Genomic DNA, 23269 nt, shown 5'->3' on the forward strand with positions numbered 1-23269 from the left:
AACAAAACTGAGCCTCAGCAAGAGGAGAGGACCAAAAATATTTGCTGAAGCGTTTCCTGTCTCTGAGCTGTAGGGGGAGCTACATTACCCACTTGGAGACATCTGTCATCCATGAGAGAAGCTGCTTTTCTCCAACACACATTTTGTCACTGGTAAGGTGTTATTCATCTCTATTAGCACATCTGTGGCCACTGTGTTACATGGAGTGTAATTGTATGAATATCACAGGGTGGTACTGGATAGTGTCCATGACATCACCAATACTGAGCAACAACTTCCTTTCCCATGTCATTTTATGAATTTTTATTTCTTAATTAAAAATAGGTGTATACAGTATTTGGTGACTATGTGTAACCTCAATGTACTATCACAGCACTGGGATGAGCATACAGTGTTAGTTAAAACAAATTTTAAAATAGATTTGCTATGCCCTGTCCTTGCACTGCATTCTAGCAGAGTGGGTTATTGTGGAACTGGTACTAGATTCGGACTACTGCAAGAACCACACTCAAAATGTCCAGTCTTCTTTTATCTTCTGCTAAGGCCATTATTTTGTTCAAACTAAATGCATAATTCTGTGCAGCTAGTAGATTTTGAGGTATCTGAAACAAGTCTTGACCTCCTTCTCATTTGGTCAGAGCAATGGCATGTCATTCCATGAAGCAATACTAAATTGTGCCTTCTTACTTTCTGTGATTCTTCAATCTCCAGGCAGAGTGGCTGCCCAGAAGCCTGTAAGCAGATCTTCATATTTTCTAAGGAATCTCTTTGCAGCCTGCATCAAAAAGACAGCTCATTCACAACAGGGGAGTATACAGAATTGGAGAAAAGAGAGAAGAATATTATAAATAAATGTGTGTGTGTGTTCATTCCTATATATAAGCATCCTATCAGATCTGGTATACAGCATTGTTTTATGTCTATATTATATCAGAAAATACTGAAGAGGTTGCGGACAAGTCTTATGGCCCCTGAATCAAAACTAGACACCCTTCCCAAAAGGTATATTTTAGACAAATACAGCTTGAAGCTCTTTTTTCTACAAAAGCTAATGGAAATTTGCCATCTCAAGCTGGTTATGGAAGCCAACCCAGTGCCTGAACAGGTTTGCACTTAGCACATCACATGAAAGGTAACATGCTCCAGACAAGGAAAAGCTTGCAGTAAATAATGGTGACATTAGGAACTTTTAACAGTTCCCTGTGTCAAATAGAACTGTGAATAATTAAAGTGGGAGGAATTTACATGAAATTCCCTGAGCACATCTCTGAGGAACAACCACTTGCACTGGAATTAACGAAGCTGTTCAATGCTGTTTAGTGCTCTTCTACACTAGCATTTCCTCTGGATTTTCATGCTTTCCTCACTTACTTTTTGTAGGTCATCTACATTATGTTATCATCAAATCATTCTTCTTGCACTGTTTCTTTTTTCAGACTACAGTAGCACAATCTCCACAGGGGTAGATCACCTTAGTACTATTCTTCCCTTTTTTTAAAAAAGGCATGGTTTTAATGGAAGTCTTCTAATATCATTTTCTAGTCCGTTTTTTAAAAGAGAGTGTGTGTGCGTGAGTGAGTGAGTGAGTGAGAGAGAGAGAGAGAGAGAGAGAGAGAGAGAGAGAGAGAATGTTTAGGCCCAAAGGAGCCTTAATAGGATAGAGGGCTAGATTAGATCACCCTCAAGATTTCTTTTCAAAACAACCACCTCCACATTTGTTCCATTCTTACTAAACTGCAAAGCAAAATTAACCATGTTTCTAACATAGCCAGACTTGACTTCAGTGTCTCCCTAGCAAGTCAGAACAAACTATTTCAGATTCTTAGTGCCAGTCATACAGGAAAGGGTCACAGGCATGATGTACATGTGTAAAAGAGACAGATGGACAGGTCTCACAGAGGACAAAACTAATTTCTCTTGAGATAGTAAATTAAGCTGCATCTGTTCTGTTTCTTGAGCACTCCCAACTACAGCTACCTGGGACAAAAAAAAATCCTCTAGTACACATTCCCTGCTCAGCTGCTTTGTGGATTCATTATATGCTGCTATTTTAAAAAAAGACTTTCCAAGAGCAATAAGGATGATATGAACAGCCTAATTTATTTTTGGACAGATGATGCAGCTGTGAACAACCCCCTTTAAGAAAAGAAAATGTGTAGTCTTAACTGTCTAAATACCTGCCTCCAGAGGGCACGTAAATTTAACAGATTTACCAGAACTGAATAATATATTATTGACAAAGAATGCACCAGTTTTATTATTATTATGAATATGAATATGAATAATAATGTTATTTGTGTATTTATTTAAAATTTGTATCCAAACGCATCACTGCAACTCAGGATGGGCTACCACAATTTAAAACATTCAGATACAAGGAAACTCAAACATGCTCTAATCCCACATCCTCAAAAGCTTTTTGTTCAATTTTTGTTCAATTAAATTTAAGCAGACAATGCTCAAGAATGTAATATCTTAGTTAGGAGTACTTTCTGAGAATGTGATTCATGAAGAATTCAAAATAGTCACAAGCAGGGAGTATTTTGACAACTGCCAATTAAAGGAATCAAAGAATTAAATCACTAATTATGCATTTCCTTTCAAGTTGTTTTTTTTTTGTAAATTCAAACCCATTTCACCATTCTGAAAGCATGAGCCTTAGTTCAACTTATGACAGTGATTTTTTGGACAATTGTGACAAAAATCACAGAGATCACTGGCTGGACATGCCATCCTTTGTACTAGATACATTTAGGCAGAGCTTAGAAAAGTTATTTTTTTGAACTACAACTCCCATCAGCCTAATCCAGTGGCCATGCTGGCTGGGGCTGATGGGAGTTGCAGTTTAAAAAAGTAACTTTTCCAAGCTCTGCATTTAGGCTTACTCTCCCTATCCTAACCCCCACCCAAAAAGGACCCAGCTTATTCAGGCAACACTTACATGTCTAGGTCTTGATAGGATTGGCAGAAGTGTTCTTGAAGTCTGTTGACTTCCAGTTTCAATTCCTACATGGAGATCACAAAGAGAGCCTTGTGCACATGTATGGCAGCTGCTATGATAGCACAGAGAAAAGCAGGGGAACTCAACAACTAAAATATGTGTGTCCAGAAGTCTGTACAGGTCTATCTCTGATCTTTCTAAATGTCCCATGTTCAATTCTATAAAGCTTTTAGTGCTTCATTTTTTAAAGATCAAGGAGTTGTGTTAGCAGTTTTTGCCCTGTATACCTATGGCTCCCCACCCAGCAGTCTACATACTCCCTGTCCTAGGGTAGCATCTGCTATCTGCCATAGACTGAAGGTGGGCATTTGGGGTCTACAGCTGTGAACCTGCTATTCATCACTTCCCATCCCTGACCAGTTCTGACTTGGGCTTTTGTGGTCAGAGAATCTGATGGATGACACTTGTGGGTTGTAATATATTTTTTCTACATACCAAGCTAACTCCAAATTGTTCACCCCAGACTGTAAAATATATATGTTGCTCTAGGTAGATTCTTCCTGGTCCCAAATAAGATCCATATTACCTGTACTACCATTCTGTATTCATCCAAGGTCACTGTCATCTCTTCAGTTCGTTTTGCTTTCTGTAAACATCAAACAATCAAAATCAAGCAATAAGAAAGTACCTTAGCCAAATGTTTAGAGATGTGCTAGAATTCCGACCAATTTGGATTTGGTACTGAATTTTTAATTCACATATAGCTATCATTGCGAATTGGGTTTTTATGTAGCTATTTTCCACAGCTATTTTTGAAAACACTTTTTAAAAAAAAAAACCTGCCTCTAATACATTGATCTCAAGAACAATAATGTTATCGATATTTCCTTTCAAAATATTAATATGAATATAAATATTTTTGCAAGGGGAAAAAGGATCAGTAAAAGCACCAGATAGTGGACAAAGAACAAACTCAAATCAATACCGGCCTGTTAGGCTGATGGAGTGTTTTTGAACTGGTACCGGCCAATGGATTCATCCCTACATCATGTCAAAGCAATCTTATAGAGCCTCTGTCACCAAACATTTTTTAAAAATATTCATGGTTTCTTTTCACAGATAAGGTATACTCAGCCATGAGGCTGTAGTGACACCTAGTGATCCCTGAACGCCGGCACAAAACAAAGCTATAAAAAAAGTCTCCATGCATTCCGTCATGTTAGAGGAAGGACACATAAAACATCAGAGATTGTCAACTCACACCAATAGAGTATCATGTTTAATCAATTACAGCACCATACTAACCATATCTACTCAGAAGTAAGTTTTATTGAATTCAATGGGGCTTACTCCCAGATAGGGATGGGCAAATTTGGCTTTTCTCAGTTTCTTATTTTTCCAATCTTAAGTTCAGTTCTCCACATTTCCACATCAGTTTGCAGAATTTTATCTTTTTAAAGTCCTCATGAAAATTCATCAGCATTTTAGTGCAAAATGTCTTGTAATATATACACATCTTTGCAAAGCATAATGCATTTTTGTACATTATTTTCACATTTATATTCATTTTAATGAACATGTTACCCTAGTATATGTGTTTTTATATACATTACTTGGCAGAAGAACTGCACTGCAAAATTCGTAGAAGTGTGAATGGCTGTGTTTCACTTCACGCATTGTTTTAGAATGTGTGAATTAGGTAGATTCACCTTTAAATACAAACTGAAGCAAATTTCTGTTCCATCCCTACTTCCAGGCAAGTGGGTTAGGAGTGCAACCGTAGCTGGTTAGATTAATCCATTTTAAAATATTTTAATGGACTAAAATGCTGCCTTTGGGCAGTAGATTATTATTATTAATACAAGTACTATTAAACAACTGCAGATGGCAAGTATCATCTTTAGAAGAGCTGTTCTCTCCTGTGAAGGAAGAACACTTCTATGATGGTGCCTGATGCAATACAAGCATCATCTAAAAGTGAAGAAAGTATGTTTGCTTGAGAACTATGGTTTTTACCCATATGCAGCTGTAATCAATCAACAAAAATTTACACAACTAATCACAATTAATCAACTAATATTTCTTTAATCAGATGAAATCCTAACCTACAAACTAGCAATTTATAATGGTGTCATGTAGTCATTCAGATAGCTTTTTTCCAAATGGAAGTACAGGTCAATGGAAGAACAGAAAAAATGTATTCATTACAGTGGTGGATGCTGCAAATGACTGACTCCCTATGCACACCATTGGAAACTACCTCTCAGTAAATAGCCAACTGGACTCACCAGTTCAGAAAATTGTTCATATGGTAACTTGTAAATAAACCCAGTGTGCTGACAGGATAACAAGAACACTTTTTTCCTGTGTGAAGTTCTGTGCAATGTGAATCTTCATCACTTTACAAACAATAGGTGGTGATACTATTACTTATAATGTCACTGAACCCCAGAAAACAGATACCCCCACATCTCTCACCTCCATCATAGTACTTTAATTTTACATTTCCAACTTGTCACTTTTCCTGTATACCGCTCACCTCATTAAGAGCAGCATCTTTGCAGGAGATAAGATTTTCATACTCAGAAAGTTGGGACTGCATAGAGGAAGCAGAATACAAATAACTGTTCTTAAATTATAATCACAAATCCATATTACAAGAACAGCAGTCATCTGCCAAACTAATTGAATGCTGACGTTTTAACTATGCTGCATACTTAGTTCATTAGTACCTTCATTTTAGCCTTCTTTATAAACAGGTCTTTGATTTTACATTTGGAGCTTTCTTTCTCCAGAATCAGCTTCTTGTTCTATAAGACAAATGCAACAGACTCTGTATTACTATCTCACCATATACTGAAGCAGCTTGTTATATCAACTTTAGACAGCTTCTTTTCAAGCTGAATGAGGAAGATACCCATTCTGAAGGGATCCCACTGTGTGCATATGTAATGAGACAGATGTGTGATGACATCCTTGTAGGGAAAAACTTTCTTGTATGGAATTTCATTATGTGTGCAGTGACTTTTATGTAATGGAATATTATTCTCCATTGTGCATTTGGCAGCAGATATTTCACCTATACCCTAATACCACAAAAGAAACTGCAGCAAACTGTACTGAAGCACATGCCTCATTTTCTTGCCCTATTGCTGACATGGCTGGTTTTACTTTTCTAAAGTCCCTGTTGCCTCTGCTCACCTCCTCCTGTAGCTTATCCACTCGAAAAGAGAGGTATTGCTGCTCTTTTTCCTAAAGTTTGGGAGGGAAAGTTACAGTCTGAATAGCCTGCATGAGAAGGATCTATAATTCCAACCTAACAATTTTCAGTAAAAGGATAACCGTAAAATAAAAGTGGTTCTTTTATCTGCTATGCATGTGAAAACTTATTATGCAAATATATTACCCGAACAGATTGATTGTAAACAATATCACGAACTGTAGTTCCCTTAAATTCAGCTATAACTCACAAGATATCTAACCAGCTTCATAAAATTCACATATGCAACACATTTTCATGCTTATGCAGCCACATGAACTCCTGTCTTCTCAGTTTCAGAAGAAATTACTGAGATAAAAACCCAAACTCTCCATTCAAAATATCCAAATACCATCATTTGAATAACTAAATGCAAATCAAGACAACTGTGTGTAAGCTTTACAAAAACAAAGTTTATGAATTCGCATCAGAAGCTAAGCTGAAGCACTTACCAGCTGTCGGGCTTGTATGTATAGTTTACTATTTTCTTCTTCCAGACTTTTTGAGAAAACCTTCTGATCCTCTAATTCATTTGCTGTAACCCTAGCTTGCTCCAGGGCCTGCTGAGTGCTGTAATAAAGGGTGGCGGATGTTCAGTTATAATGCTCTGCATTCTACCTCCAAACTTTACTGTTATCAAGCTAAGTGATAAAGAGCCAAGGGATTGCTGGTAAGAACTGGAGATCAAACAAGGGGGTGAAAAGTAGAACAGATGTTTAATCCAAACTCAAACATATGTTGAACTGTACTCAGGAGGAAAATAAATAACATAGAATGGAATTGAAGAGAAGGAAGTATAGAGGGCTTGCTCAGCAGGAGTAACAGTGTCAGCTTACAGGAACTCCTTTCAGCTCAGCAAACAGCCCCTCAATATTACACAGATTTAATGAGATTTTAGCCCCACTTCTTACAGACCTTTCTTCACTACTGACAAAGCCTTTTACTGTTTGCCTCCTTGGACTACTCACAATTAATGGTACCAGGTCAAACAGTTCTAACATTTACCCTCTCAGTTTCCCCTTCAGGTCAGAGATTTCCTCAGAGAGTCTTGAGTTGAGCTCTTCTGCAGCCTCGATAGTCCTTTGTAGCTTGATGTTCTGCACTGCTAGCTGCTTGTTACCCTGCTGCAGGTCTTTGACACTATTTGTTAAGTCTACAGCATCTTCTCTTTTGTTAAGAAAAAAAAGACAGAAAAAACTAGTAAGGCCAGAAACTGATATTTGCATTCTCTTCCATGATAATGCTAATTATACCATCACTATATGCCCAACATATGTTGTGCAACACTGGTACATGCTGTAGCTGTCCTGAATTCTAGTCTGCAGACCCTACACATAGCTAAGCCTTGCTGATAGAATTCAAGCAGCAACAATCATCTAGAAATAAAACAGTGAATGAAAATAATATTTTGTCTTTGCTCACATCAAATCCCTTTTTTCCTTCCTCTGCAGGCTGACAGAGGAAGGTGGATAGCCTTCACTGAGACTGTTCACGAAAGAGGGAGAGAGAAAATAACAACCCAAAGTAAGACTGTTTTTTGTATCTGGGAGTCATGCCAATACAAATTCCTGCACTGACAAGGGAACTACCTTGTCTGTATCAGAATATATATTTTAGCACTACCGATTAGTGGCTCTGAATTGACAAGGCCATAAAATCCAATGAGAAGGCTTTCGTAAAAGTGGGATGTAGAAGAAGGAGAGAACAGCTCAAGTGTGTCCAAGGCTCAAAGCAAGAATGGGATATAAATAGAGAGCAGCTTCTTGTACACTGTTATATATCTGAACAGCATACAGACATGTGATGCTCAGCCCCCTTAGGTTTTCATATGTTCAAGTAACAAGTTTTTACTTACAAACTTTCATTTGCCACATCCCCACAACTAACCCAGCAGTACTCAAGAGAGAGATTTTCTAGTTATATTGCATGGATGCCAAAACACCTTGTTTGTGTATATAGAATCCAAACCAAAAAATATTTTTCCACAGAGAAATAGGCAAACAGAGAATTGACTGCATTTTAAACAAAGATTCATCCCCCTAGATTTCCTCCTTGCTGTTAAGAACTCAGAGAAACCCATGAGCAAAGTCAGTCGGCCAATTGTAGCAAAAACTGCTACACTACTGAACACTCTATATTTAGAAACTTAAGGACAATACAATCTCTTTCTTCATTTGTTCCTTTTCCATTTTCAGCACAAGCTCCCACCAGATGGCCACATGGAGATATGGCCTGTACAACTTGTCTAGCAACTCTTGGGAACTGTCTCATCTCCTTTATAAAATATAGATTAACAGTCATTGCTCCTGCCTTAATGTCAGCCTAAGTAAATCAGCATCAGATGATCCTGTCCTTATTTCTGACATTCCTTTTTAATTGTTGTTTCCTCTACTATGTGCTGATGGAAATGTTTACTCACTACCACTTAGCCATGAGAAGATACCTGCCTAATCAGTATAGGAAAGAACAAAGAAACCAAGAAAGAACAAATTTGCCATTATTTGAACAAAATGTCTAAACACATAGAACTTCTCAAAGCTGGAACATCTGATCTCTGGGAAACAGGAGCAAGGGGGAAAGCAGGAGTGTACATAGGAGCTTCATGGAGGACAGGGTATGGAGGCTGGAGGATACCATTAAAGGCCAGACTGTCACTATTTTTGAGTGGGATTCAATCACATACCGGCAACTTCAGGTTGTACAGTTATAGGGAGGTCTTTTACTGTGGGCAGAAACAGCAAACAAAAGGAAGACAGAGAGATGAGGCATGCCCTGAAGCCACAGCAGGGCACAGATAAACAAAGGGAAAATGGCTTCAAAAGCAAATCTCCTAATCACCTTCGAAGAGATTGTACTAGAAGGGAGAGAGGAGAAAGAGTCAATTTTAAACAGAAGCAAGCTGAAAGCAAAAATAGCCAAACTAAAGTGAAGCATTCCAGTTACCATGTATCTGATAGAAAGAATGATGATTATAAAACCAGATTTTTAATTGACACTGGGGCAACAACACATTTAATAAATGATAAACGGCTTTTAAAAAACTTTAGCCCCCATACACAGAATGTTATTACAGCATCAGAAGACCTTTTCTGTTTGCAAGATAGGCACTGTGGAGCTACTTTGCAAAATGCCAGAGGGCGCCAGAGAGCTTGAACTTAAAAACTGACTATTTGTTCCAGCTACTAAAGATAATTTAATAAGTGCCACAAAAATAATTTGGACTTGAAGTTGAACTGCATTTATATGACAGAATTGGTCATGCTTTAGGCCAAGGAGAAGTGTGTTGTACTGAAAAATTGAAAAATGGCCTTTTTGCATTTGGACTATTTTGAAACTATGCATGCAAATACAGCCAAAGAAAACTGTGATTCTTTATGCATACATGTTTGGCATAGATGAATGGAACATGTCAGCTTAGCCAGAACCAATGCTCTAGAAAAGCAAAATTTGGCTAGATTTAAAATTGGACAATGTAAATCCATAGAAAAATGTGAATGCTGTATAAAGACAAAAAGTGTGAAACCAAAATTTCCTAAGAAAAGTGAAAAGAAAACTACAAACCTCTAGAATTAATTCACACTGACCTTTGTGGACCCATCAGAACACCATCACAGGGCAGAAATTTTTACATGCTTGCTTTCACTCGAAATATACTACCATGTACCTACTGAGAGAGAAAAGTCAGGTACTTCAATAACTGAAGGATTGTATCAGAATCGTGTCCAGCAAATTTGGCAGAAAGCCACAAATTATAAGATCCAACAATGCAGGAGAATTTGTGTCCGGGGCTATGCAAGACTTTCTACATTAGGAAGGCACAGAGCACCAGACTACTGTTGTTTATTCTCCAGAACAAAATGGGGTCACGGAACACATGAACCGGACTCTTCAACAGATTATCCATTCCTTGTTGGAAGATGCAGAGTTGCCACACAAACTCTGGGGGGAAGCAGCGGTTACTGCCACTTATCTGCAGAACCAACTTCCAGGAACTGCAATCAACAAGACACCTTTTGAGTTATGGCATGGGCGCACAACAAGCATGTCTCACCTTCGTGTGTTTGGGTGCAAGGACTTCCCAAAACAAAAGAGATCAAAATTTGACAACACTGCCAAGGAAGCAATTTTCACTGGACATTCTTCAACGCAGAAGGGATACCAAGTCATAGATCCCAAAACTGGTAAAATTGGAGTATACAGAGCTGTCCACTTTGATGAAGGAAAGTGTGCACACCAACCAGAAGACAGATGACAGCAAAATGGAAGAAGAAACTGAGCTATTCTTCCACAGCAGAAGGGATCACAGTAATACACCAGAGAGGAAGACAAGGAGTGTGAGCCAGAAGAGGCATCAGAGCCAGAAGGGGCAGCCAAAGCACCAGCACCCAGACACTCTGAATGCACCAACAAAGGTGTACCACGAGACAGACTTGCTTACCTCATGAGAGATGAACTTCCAGAGCCTGAGACCTGGAAAGAGATTGAAGCCTAACCTAAAGCTGAAGCTGAGAGGTAGAGGCAAGCAGCCAACGAAGAGCTGGAAGCCCTACACAAGAATAAAACTTGGACACGGACCAAGTTTCCTGAAGGAAGAAAAGCTGTAGGCTGCATGTGCATAGTCAAGAAAAAGCCAGATGCTGAAAGAAATGTTGAGAGATACAAGGCAAAACCAGTAGCCAAAGGATACTCTCAAAAGTATGGACAAGACTACGATCAAACATGAAGACAACCAAGGACGCATCAGACTCATGGAGTCAGAAGGGGTAAGTTCATGAACCAAACATACAGACATGAAGCACCATTTCATTAGAGATTCCTATTGCAGAGGACTACTCAAGATGTATTGTCCAATGGAAGATATGTCTGCAGATGCTCTGACAAGGGCATTGGGCAAAGTCAGATACTGCAAACTGTGAGACAAGATGAACCTCGTGGGCTGAACCAAACACTCATTGAGAAGGGGTGTTGGAAGTGGGGCAAGAGCAACTCCTGTTTGGGTTCTTTTCTTTGTATTCCAGAAGGAAGATAGACTTAGGGTCCTCTAGTTGGCTAGGCTTGCCTTTACCTATGCTGTTCTCTACCTAACGTCCTTCCATTGTAAACTGATATGCTCAGGGAAGCTGACCTGACCCTCTTTCACTGTCTTCTTCGACTGTCCGAGGAGAGGCATGTCTGTCTTAGTTCTCTCTCCTGAACCATGTGGGCAATATCCAAGTATGGGTATTGTGCCTCCAACTTAGTTAGCTAGAACTAGGCATGCCTTTTCTGTCTCCTATAAATAAAGTGGCTTTTTCTTATTTTACCAAGTCTTAAGTCTCACTGATTTAAATGCAGGGTAAAAGCCTTCTTCTTAGGTAATTACACACACTAGCACACGTAGCTCAGACTGCTGAGTTACTCTCCATATGCATAACACCAGTGGTGGCAAAAGTGGGCAGAGCAAGAAATGTCAATTTTACCTTTGTACAGTAGGATAGTTTCTTCACAGTCACATATTCACCTCTATCCTCCATCCAGGCAAGCAAGAAACATTCAGAGTTCAAGGACATGGCTACTAGCCATGATGGCTGTGCTCTGCCACCCTAGTCAGAGGCAGCATGCTTCTGAAAACCAGTTGCCGGAAGCCTCAGGAGGGGAGAGTGTTCCTGCACTCGGGTCCTACTTGCGGGCTTCCCCCAGGCACCTGGTTGGCCACTGTGAGAACAGGATGCTGGACTAGATGGGCCACTGGCCTGATCCAGCAGGCTCTTCTTATGTTCTTATGTTCTTATGACAAATTCCAGCCATGCAAAGACACTCAAAGAACGTGTAAAGCAGGGCTGGTGAAGAATGTGGCTCAAGAAGGTTTGTGAGTCTGGTGTTCCAAGGGCCAGATGAAGAAGCCTGTAGAGCTGCATTTGGCCCCTAGACCTGTGGTTCCCCATACCTGCTCTAACTGGCCCATTTCTTAAAAGAAAATTCACCATGGCTAAATTTCCCATTTCACAATAACAATACAGATATCTTTCAGGGAAATTAATATTGAAGCTAAGGCAATTTATTTATTTATTTATTACATGTATACCCTACCTTTCTTTCATCATAGAGATCAAGGCACCATACATGTAGTTTTCAGGCAGTCTCCTATCCAGGCACTGACCAGAGCCAGACCTGCTTAGCTTTAGCCTCTTGTACCTTCAGACCTGTTGTGATCCAGGTTGGGAGGGGAGGCATCAACAAGGGCAACACCAACTTTGAGGACTGAGGCAATGAGCTGAGGTAGGGGTCAAACAGTGAGACCCCTGGCACTGTCAATTCAACTCCCCCCAGATCCTGGCCCCCCTGCTGGAGTGCAACTTGAACTGTCAGAAACTGCCCTGTCAGAGTCTGCTCCATTAGACACGCCTCCCCCACCTGTGCCAAAGGCACTGCCTTGTCAACCTGAAGTTCCCCAGACGAGCGCCCTGCAGCTTCCCATGCTTGAGCAGACAGATAGCCCCACCAGTCGGAGGGGAAAGCTGAGATCCAGTCCCCATCGCCCTGTGCTCGGAGGCTTCAGAAGCAGGAAGTTCAACGGATGAAGTTGAGGAGGTGCCATCATGTACGCATGAAAGCCAAGCCTACCTAAGTTGACTCAGGGGAGGGGTTAGTTGCTGAGTCAATGTCTGAAAGCCATGAAGACATGCTTAGTCAGAGTTAGTTCAAGGAAAAAAATCCTAGAAAGCATAGAGAGGTTAATGAACCACAAAGCTTTTGATGTATCTATAATTTTAATAAAAAGAGAAAATTACAGACGTGACTGCAACTAGGTCTTTCGACTTTGGGCAGGACAAGACCATTGCCCAAGACAATTTGTAGAACAACATCTGATTACTGCAATTACTAACCCCTCTTGTCGACAGTCTGCAATCCAGTCTTTCATAACTGCATGGAAGGTAGAAAAATCAACAGCAACCCCTCTTTCTTCAGGGTCCAATCTCTTATACAGAGACTGAAACCTCCAATCTTCACAGGTCTGCCCTGTCATCTCTTGTAAGTATTCAATTATTCGGAAAACAGACACCTCTCCTATAACCAGAACACAGGTAGACAGAATCACACAGATAGGTAGAAAACTCAAATATAAAAGCTGCATAGAATCAGAAGCCAAAAGATCTGGATTTAGCTCTCTCTGCTTATCTACCAATACAAGCAATTACAATACAGTAGGGCCCCGCTTACCGGCATTCCGTTTTCCGGCATTCCGCTAATGCGGCGGCTTTCAATGAGGGGAAATTCCCCGTTTTAAGGCCGTTTTTGCACTTTTGTGACATTTTTGTGACATTTTTGCGCAACGCACCCCATTATTTTTAATGGGTTTCACTTTACGGCAATTTCCGCTTTACGGCGGCAGTCCGGAACGGAACCTGCTATATAAGCGGGGCCCGCCTGTACATTTTATATGCCATTGTTTCCCCAATCTAGAAAAAAGGGAATTTATAACTGGTAAAAATAATATATATATATATATATGGACTGTATATATGAACTTGTCTACATATCTGTATTATTATGTTAAAATACCCCACAGCATAGCTCACAAAACTATTTTGCTTGGTCTAAAACTCTTGATGAAGTAATGAGAATTTATATTTAATTTTTAATCCATGAGCGTCCAGTCCTCATGATTAAAGAAAATGGCTGCCTTGCTAGCAGCCAAGCCTCAAGAAAAATTGGGGGCAATGGAAAAATGTAATATTTTTCAGGAGGATATTTAGAGCAATACTAGCTTTGTATTACTGCTTCCCTTCACCACCTATTTCCTTATTTTTATCACTTATTTCCCCCTTTTTATATTATATCTTAGGTAAACTCAGTTTACGTAACTTTTAAGTATTAGGAAGAGTAACCAATTCCTGAATAATTTCCATCAAAAAGGACCATGAATGAATAATTTTTGCACTTCCTAATCAATAAAAACTTTCTCTAAAATAAAGAAGACAACACGATCCGTCTTCCTCTTAGGACTGTTGTCATTAAAGTTAACCTGGATATAATTGCTTCTTCATTACCTGTCTGGTGTTAGGGTTCATTCATAAAATGACATATAGCAAGAGAATGGCTTAGTGCAAAACTATTCTGAAAGGTGTTTGTACATCTTAACAATAAACTGATCTCCCAGTAGTTTTGAAAACTGATAATTTCCAAATGACATCAAAAAGCATTCTACCTCTTTGTTCTGGATCACAGGCCTTGAATGTGCATTTCAGAACATGTTCTTCAGAGCACTGGCCTGCATTCGGGGTGATATTCTTGCTGCTGACGCCAATGCTGTCCCATGGCATTGCTAAAGAACATGAGGAAGTAACATTTAAATAAATGAGGTTTTTTTTTCTAAGTCTGGATTATCTGCAGACCGAGTCATCTTTCTGGGGCTGTTATGAAATATATTTACAATCCTATTATTGAGGTGAGGATATCTCAATCTGCTTGATAAAACCTTGATAAATCTGTTTGAAAAAAATATTGGTGGGAAATTATATGAACTAGGGGCACTGTTTACTGAGCATTCATCCTGATTTGTTTGCAGAGAGGTTAAATGATGTTATGTCAACGTAAGTGTTATCCCATACTTTCCAGTGCATTTTCCTGTCACTTTCCTATCAGATTTTGCTGATATGTGATTGAATCCCACCCAAAAAATTAGCAACTGTCTCAAAGCAACCCTGACTGAGAAGAGAAAAATAGTTGTAGCAGCACATGTTCTCACAAAGCACCAATTGTTACAAGACTAGTAGCACAGAATGGCCATCACCTACTTTCTGTTGATAAAAATGCAGTTAATTGTCCAACTGCTTCATTTTCAAGTGTCTTGTGATCAATATCCTCCATCATCACGCGTAGGTAAGTTCCTCCACAATCAGAACTTTGTTTCACAGGTTCATTCTTTTCCAGGAAAATATATTGTAGGATCACTTCTGTATCTGCAACAAACAAAAGAGGAACATAATTCCAGTATCTACTGTTTGGGTAATTAATTATTTGCCAGACTGTGAAAGTAATAAAATCTCTTGGTGAATTACCAATATTAAACTCATTTTGACTGTGCCACAAGCATGACAATCCCATTTGTTCAAATTGCATCTGTCTAATAAGTCTTTAAGACTGTATAATGCAATACTGTACTCATGTAGCTAGGAGTAAGCTTTATCAAATTTAGCAATACTTACTTCTGAACAGACAAATATAGGATTGCTCTGTAAAAGGTATTAGACTGGTTTAAACATTATATTTAGAAATCCAATGATAAAATTGGGATTTGCTTTCATGCCTTCTTATGTGGTTCTAACATCATTGCAGTTGTTAATTTTCAAGGTTTGCTTTGTTAACATCAACATTATATTAAAAAACAGACATTTTCTCTCTTACATAGCACTCTGTACTGCGTGTGCACAATAGGCACGGGTTTTCAACAGTATCACATCAAGGAGCTAGGATTGACTCTTATGATTTGCCACAGCACATGCATGGTGCCCCAAACTTTCACATGCAACTGAATGAAAAGAATGCATAATTAGAATTAAATCCATCCTTATTAAGTTACTGTGTTAGTTTGAACAAATTATTTAGAGTCCAGACTACACTGAATGGTATATTCTATGGAGGTAATTTTGGGGGTTGGCACATATATCCAAGTGAGTATTTTTCAAAGTAATAATTTATTTGGTGGGAGGCTCTATTTTAATAATTGTGGGATGTCAGATTGTATTTTGAAAGGGGGTGTTTATTAGGGATTTTATTCATTTATACCAGATATTTGGGGGCATTCTGAGTCTGGGGATGAGAAAATATTTTTTGAGACACAATCCTGAGGCAAAATAATGGCTTTTTCTTCTCTGAGGACAACTCCGTTAACAAGGTATTCGGATAACGAACTGGTAGCCATAGTAATATTTGAAACAGCATGAGCTGTGTCTGCATATTAGTACAAACTGACTTGTGTTTTGTAGCAGGCAGACTTGTAGGTAGTTATCATGGGTTGGCACAGTTAAGCAAGGTCTGTTTGCTCATTTTCGACAGCGAATCTAGATTAAAAGTTGACACCAGTGTTTGGGATCTGACACAAAACAAATTAATGAAAGAACGTCTGTCAATCGCGGGTTAACGTTTTAAATGTTTTCTGTGAAGAGATGCCTTAGCATGGCTTTAACTGAAATGGGGTAAATCTGAGTAACAAGGTGAGGCCTCCACCTGCATACTGGAGTGGTGCGGCTGTTTAGTTTTTCCTGCAACACACAACTAGGGTTGCCAGGTGTCTGGTTTTCCTGCGGAGTCTGCGGCAAAAGGGGGCCGTCTCAGGTCTCCGGCAATAGTTTCTTTGAAGACGTTGATCTGCGGGTTTTGAGTGTTCCCCCCCCCCTCAGCCACGCATGCGTGATTGACACACGCATGCGTGACGGCTGTGGCTGGTCGCCTTCCCGCTCTTTGTGATTGAGGCAAGGATCACTGTGGAGAGACAGGAGGAGGAGTTGAGCTGCCGCCGTAGTCGTTGGTTGAGGAAGGTATAGCCGCCGCTCCTGTAGGCCCCCCCGAGTAGGCAGCCCCTGGCCACTCCCACCGCCCACGCAAGTACAGGTGAGGGTGATGAGGGGAGGCCATAGTCGCCTAGGCGAGCGACGGCAGGCTGCTGGGCCGCGTCTGGTAGGCCGCGTCCGCTACGACGTGGGCGCCTTCGCCGCGATGGGGGCCCCCGAGGTAGAGACTGCTGAGTCCCATCGGAGCCACTGCCGTCCATCGGCGAGCAGAGGACGGCGTCGTGTGGTTCCGGGGGACGAAGGCCTCTCCGTCGCAGGCGTAGATTAGAGGCCGGCTGGCCGTCAGAGAGAGAGAGAGAACGAACTACTGCCAGCTGTGGTAGTCCCAGAGCTTGTGTAACACTCTTCTGTGGGTAGTTTGTTTTGTCATTTTGCAAACAGGTAAATATGCTGTTCTGCCTTGTCTTTGGGAGATGTTTCTTTGGGTTTTGCTGATTTTGTTAGGTATTTTCTTATATTTGACGTATTACTAAGATTTGGATTTTAACTAATGTTGCCTATTTATTGACTGATTTTACATCTGTGCCACTGTGAGAAAATTTATTGAGAAACTGTATAAAATTCAGTAAGCATATTTGTCTAAATGTTGCATGTTTGTCTACTTGATTTGATGGTGTGCTTTTTTGTAATTTATGTTTATTCTATTGTTTTTCTGTAAAGAAAAAAACGAATTATTACCATATTTTGCATATAGTGAAATAGGACAAAAGAGGAGGCTCGTTTCCTTAAAAATTTTTTTTCTGCAGTCAGAAAATAGCTTTGGCAGTATTGTCAGCATGTAATGTAAAAAGTAAAAATGGATTATAAGGACATGTGCATGTGTGCTCCAGGCTTGTAGGATAGCAAGGTTTTAAATTATTGTAAAGGGCAATTATTACCAAAAGGCCAGAAATTTGAGATGTGAGCGCAGTGACAATGACTCACAGAAGTCCAGGAAACATATGTTATGGCTAACCCCCACCTCAAATAGACAAACCTGATCCATTGGAGATTTTTTGACATGCATTATATATCAGCAAGGTTTTAGAAGTGTGCATGACCTTTTACAATTATTCCTCAGTGGAGGACAATTTTTATCCAAGTAGCCCTCTTTCAGTTTTAAAATAATTTATTTCTCCTAGATGTCTTAAAAAACTTGCATAACTACAGGCATTGGGCACACTCAGAGTACACCAACTGAAATCCATGTTTGTGAGTATGACTAACATTGGATATATTCTGATGGATCAGAATCTAGGAAAGTCTTGATAACAGTTCTGTATTTTTTGAGCTCCCATTCCACTCCATGAGCCCTTGTGTTTGTCCAATTGTTCTAGATTGATAGATTCCTGGGACCTCCAACAGTCACTTTTGAGTATTCATAAATAAAAGTACACCCAATACGTATTTTGAATTCAGACATTTTTTAACAATGATGAAAATAAAGTTTAAAATCCCTATTAGTGCATGTGCTGTTCCTCCCTTATGTTGTGTGTATAGGAGCAAACTTACACACTGCTGTGAAAGAGTTGAGTAGCAGCCATTGCCACTTATGATAGCTGGATGTGTTTGTATCTTACAAGTAACTTACAATAATAATCTAGTGAGTAGCACAAGTGGTATATAGAGTATAATCTGAAGGCTTGTAATGCAGCAATCTTGCTGACGTGAAGCAGTTCTGGATAGGAGACTTCATAGGAATGCAGGTATGCTGGTTTGAGTTCCATGGAAGAAAGGTAGCATACAAATATATTAAATAAATAAAAGGAATGTGGTTCATTTGACAACTGTTTCTGTAAAATTCTTAAGGACAATAGCCCAGGTCAACTTCTTCACCATTTTGATTGCAACCTAATACAAATTGGATTTGCGTTAGGCTGAGCGTGTGTGTGTGTATAAAATTAACAGATCCTGACAATGCAGCGTTTTCATGTCAGAGCACAGCAATCTGTTTTTGAAAGTAGTAATATCCCAGTTGTTGGGGGGTTTTTTTGCTTGATACAGGCACGAGAGGAAATCCCAGAGGAAATATCTGCCGGATCTATACCATTTTCACAGTCAGAGGTATCTCAACCATCTCAGCCTTCTCAAGACAGTACAGACATCAAAATATCTTCAACTGCCACCCATGTATCACCTGCAGCATTGTCATGCTCTCTTGAAAAGTCGGAATATGGCACGGATTTTGAGGCTAGCTCATCAGAGGATACAGAGTGCAGTGCTGTAGATAAAAGCTCTGAGACAATATGTGGTATTTACAATTACAAGATTAAGGTTTCTGCAGAAACCATACAGCGTGGTGCAGCTGCTCTTAGCCAACACATGTTAAAAATGCCATACTTCTCTGACAGTGAAGAGCTTATTCAGGAAGGCACTATAAGAAGAATGGCAGTATCAGTAACAGAGTAAGTGATGAAAGAAGAGCACGTGAGCAACCATCTGGAGCCAGTGACCATGTTAGCATTGCTGTTAGGGCAGTCCCAGCTGGGTCTTCCTCAGGATGGATAGCTTCTCTGTAGAAGATATCTGATTCTGCAGTGAAGAGTTTCTTGAAGAAAGGTTGAAGGACTTCACATGGTGTCTCTGAAAACAATGAGACAATTGCTTTTAGCATTGGTGTGTGTAGAGTGATAGTGGAATGCTCCGCTGAATGGCAGCTGATCAACAATAGAAGGATCTCATGTTCTTGCCTATAAGTGCAATTGAGGGGGTGGTGTCAGTCCTGTGGGAAGGATCCAGTGACACCTGTCAATCATTGGTGGTGGGCGAGCACCCTGCTCTCTCTCTCTCATATCTAACCAGTAACCCACAATTTGTTTTGATTATGTGGTTATGTGTTCCATATTCATGTACTGTATATGCTGTTGTAGCAAGGGGTCCCTCCATGCAAACTTGTTATGCAGTTGTCTTCCTGAAGCTGAATGTGAAACATAGAGCAGACATAATGGTTCCAGTCCAGCATTTGTTCTCCTTCTTAAGAGGCCTGTGAAAGGATAAAAAAGCTACTGTATCCAGCTTCTGGCCCTGTGTTGTGCAGAATTCCAGAGATCTCGCAGCAGCAAGCTGCTATATTTGTAGACCCCATTTTGTCTGCAGATTTTTATTATCTCAATTACTGGTTGAAACTCTAAAAAAAATCATTAAAAGAAACAACACTTTGGGAACACAAAACTTAGAAATAGATAGAATAGCTAAAAGCATACTGTATTTCAAATCTCTAGTGACAAAAAACATGCAAGTTAGGGGGTTCCTGTCTGTGTAAGGTAGGCAGTTATGCTGTGCAAATTTTGAGTTTATTAGCATTTTAAAAGCCTCTGCCAAGTGCACGGTGGGTTATTTTATGTTGTACGAGAAGGTCAGAAGTAATGTGAGGCTGCAAGAGATTACAGTAATGATGTATTTACAGCTGCTTGTATGACTTGTAGAAGAATTGCTACAGTTCTGGATACAGTTTGAAAGTCATCAGCTGGCTTCAGCCATCACTGAATTTCCAGTCTCTTATCCAGAAAATTGTTTCCTGTTTTTAGTGCTATCACAGTTTGATTGAGTGGCCTCCTCAGTCCAGTTTTTACACAAAGAGTGTTCCACATTTATCCTCCAAGCATACTGTTACTGTCAGATGCAAAATATATATTACATCTTCCTAGGCTCTTTGTATAGTTGAAAATCATCCTGATTCCCAGGTTTAGAGGGTAGATTATATCTAGTTGAACACCATCGTCACCTCCAGATTTTCACTAAGGTTTAGAAACATTGACATTTGCAAAGTGTTTAACAATTGATGGGGTTCTGTTTTCTGCTGGTTTTTAGACACACAAAGAGATTGACTACAATCAAGGTGTTGCTAAGGAGAGGCGCAGATCCCAATATGTGCCGTATCCCTATGTATGTCCTCTTCTTTGCTGTTAAAGCTGCAGATGCAAATGCAGTGAAAATACTTTTAGAAGCTGGAGCAAGGACTGACATACGACTTCCAACCAGAGTAGGGACACCTTGTTTGTGTGTGATAATTAGTAAAAAAAAAGTAGAATTTCAGTTAGTTATTGGACCAATGACATGAATGCTCTTGTGTGAATTTTAGTGTCTTGTACAAGCCTTCATAGCTTGTAACCTACCACCTCAAATACAGCTCACCTGCCAGATACTTGTCAAATCCCTGTTTCTCCAATCTGATGGAGGAAACAAAAACAGGGATTTTGGTGAGTGAGCCCCTAGTGGGATGTGTCCGGCTTGATAAGTCACAAGTTGTACAGTCTTTGTCTAGTGAAATTCAGATATTCAGACTCAGCTTTGCTGTTTCAAAGGGGCTATTGCAATGAAACTGTTGGGTTGCTTGAATAAAATACTTTTCCCTAAAAGGAGATCTTTAAAAACACATCTGTAATATGAATCTGTGATACTACCAGCATTTCTAGTTCTTTAAAAAGACTGAGGAATATTTAAAATCTAGGCTTGGAGTATAACTCTAAAATCAAGTAAAGGTATATTCCTGTGCAATGGCACACAAAGTGGTCTACAGTTGTTGTTATGGGCCTTCAAGTTGATTATGACTTATGGCGACCCTATGAATCAGCGACCCTATGAATCAGCGACCTCTAATAGCATCTGTTATAAACCACCCTGTTCAGCTCTTGTAAGTTTAGGTCTGTGGCTTCCTTTATGGAATCAATCCATCTCTTGTTTGGTCTTTCTCTTTTTCTTCTCCCTTCTATTTTTCCCAGCATTATTGTCTTTTCTAGTGAATCATGTCTTCTCATGATGTGTCCAAAGTATGATAATCTCAGTTTCATCATTTTAGCTTCTAGCGATAGTTCTGGTATAATTTGTTCTAACACCCAGTTATTTGTCTTTTTTGCAGTCTATGGTACCCGTAAAGCTCTCCTCCAACACCACATTTCAAAGGAGTTGATTTTTCTCTTATCCCCTTTTTTCACTGTCCAACTGTCACATAGAGATCGGGAATACCATGGTCTGAATGATCCTGACTTTAGTGTTCAGTTATACATCTTTGCATTTGACGACCTTTTCTAGTTCTCTCATAGCTGCCCTCCCCAGTCCTAGCCTTCTTCTGATTTCTTGACTATTGTCTCCATTTTGGTTAATGACTGTGTCAAGGTGTTGATAATCCTTGACAAGTTCAATGTCCTCATTGTCAATGTTAAGTTACATAAATCTTCTGTTGTCATTACTTTAGTCTTTTTGATGCTCAGCTGTAGTCCTATATTAATAAGCAAGTCAAGCAGACCCACACTTTTTGTTGTTCATTGCAGTTCATTGTAACTGATTACTGCTCCATGTTAACTGGCTTTGTGGTGGTTGAAATTACTTTTACATAGCACATAGATAAGCTATTCCTAGGACTGTCTTCTCTTTTCCCCATGCTGAGTAATGTCTCTGTTTTTCACTTCTAATGGTAATTGTAATAATAAATGTAGTTACATAAACCTATCCTGTTTCCTGAAGATGGTACAGTGGTTCATGTGATAAGTCTATTGGGCTGCAATCCCACAAGTACAGTGGGAATTACTTCAAAGTGAGTATGTATAGGCTGGTGCAGTGAGTCTTCTTTTCTTAATGAATAAAAGCTAATGCTACTCTCCTGTTGCAGAGTGGCTTTTGAGTCTTTGGAGTTGTCTGCTAATGGAAGAAGAGGGGATGGAATTTTCCCTGATTCCCCCTGCAGCACCTTCTATGCTGTTTTGTAGTGTTCCTCAACTCTCTGGAATAGATTTCATGAGTGCATGGGGCTGCAGCAGGAGTGGCGTGGTGGAATTGGAGAAAATCATCTCTTACATTAGCACATGTCTCCGCTGGATCAAAAGCTGCTCTTTAGCTGTTTTGCGCGTGGGACAGCAGCACTGGATTTCACCCTATAATTTTATCAGTGCAGAAGAAAATTATTTTTACTGATTGTTATTAGTTTGCAGCAATTCATCCCCATCTCTAGACATTAGAACAGAGAGATTCTAGAGGAATTTAATATTTGTTTATTTATTTGATTTATATCCCACCCTTCCTCCCAGTAACAGCCCAGAGCAGCAAACAAAAGCACTAAACACATTAAAACATAACACATTAAAACATAAAAACAGACTTCTAAAAAATATTAAAACAATACATTTTTAAAAACTTTTTTTAAAAAAGCTTTACAAACTTTTTTAAAAAAAGGTTTAAAACATATTAAAACATAATTCTAACACAGACTGATTAGTGTCAGTAATAATGGAAACTTAAATAGGAACGTTTGTGTGTGCATGTGTTGAGCTGGACCAGGTTCTCTATCCTCAGTTGATCTTGGTGTTATAATGATGTGGTGGGTGTGTACTGAAGCTTTAACAGGGAACGTTCCCAAATAAAGGATCAGATTGAATGTGTGGATTTGCTGCTTTGCATAGACTCTTAAGGGGCAGAGATCTTTCTTTATGAATCTACCTTGCCTGGACTGGTTTTAAATTTAGACCATGCAGCCTAACCAGTCTCATCTTGTGGGAATTTATTGTATTTCTGACTACTTAGCTTCTTAATATGCATACCTCA

At 39.5% G+C, this 23269-nt stretch overlaps 2 protein-coding genes across 11 annotated transcripts in view; one reads left to right on the forward strand and one right to left on the reverse strand.

Annotated features, from left to right (window-relative positions):
• KASH5 (KASH domain containing 5) overlaps nt 1-16673 on the reverse strand; it is a 50317-nt gene extending 33644 nt beyond the window's left edge. For 3 of the 8 annotated variants that reach the window (XM_061591264.1, XM_061591263.1, XM_061591267.1), the window contains exons 1-12: nt 15969-16146; nt 14978-15142; nt 14389-14505; nt 13067-13247; nt 7206-7367; nt 6653-6770; nt 6143-6193; nt 5674-5751; nt 5481-5537; nt 3528-3587; nt 2942-3006; nt 688-775 (exon numbers count right to left, since the gene is read on the reverse strand). In XM_061591264.1, coding sequence (XP_061447248.1) covers nt 688-775; nt 2942-3006; nt 3528-3587; nt 5481-5537; nt 5674-5751; nt 6143-6193; nt 6653-6770; nt 7206-7367; nt 13067-13247; nt 14389-14505; nt 14978-15142; nt 15969-16104 — 1278 coding nt within the window. In that variant the 5' untranslated portion in view covers nt 16105-16146. The other 5 variants (XM_061591270.1, XM_061591268.1, XM_061591269.1 and 2 more) reach the window with 5 other exon arrangements.
• On the forward strand, nt 16513-21493 carry LOC133367252 (ankyrin repeat and MYND domain-containing protein 1-like). 3 transcript variants are annotated; one of them, XM_061591271.1, is made up of 4 exons: nt 16802-17134; nt 17875-17944; nt 18737-19137; nt 20543-21472. In XM_061591271.1, exons 2-4 carry the CDS (start codon nt 17939-17941, stop codon nt 20790-20792), a joined length of 657 nt encoding a protein of 218 aa, XP_061447255.1. In that variant the 5' UTR covers nt 16802-17134; nt 17875-17938; the 3' UTR covers nt 20793-21472. The 3 variants fall into 3 exon arrangements, 1 of the variants encoding a protein (XP_061447255.1); XR_009758553.1 differs by lacking the exons at nt 16802-17134; nt 17875-17944 and adding an exon at nt 16513-16793 and having other exon boundaries at nt 18737-21493; XR_009758552.1 differs by lacking the exon at nt 17875-17944 and having other exon boundaries at nt 18737-21493.
• The last annotated feature ends 1776 nt before the right edge of the window (nt 21494-23269 follow it).

Source organism: Rhineura floridana, chromosome 11, assembly GCF_030035675.1.
Source record: "Rhineura floridana isolate rRhiFlo1 chromosome 11, rRhiFlo1.hap2, whole genome shotgun sequence".
Classification (NCBI taxonomy): domain Eukaryota; kingdom Metazoa; phylum Chordata; class Lepidosauria; order Squamata; family Rhineuridae; genus Rhineura; species Rhineura floridana.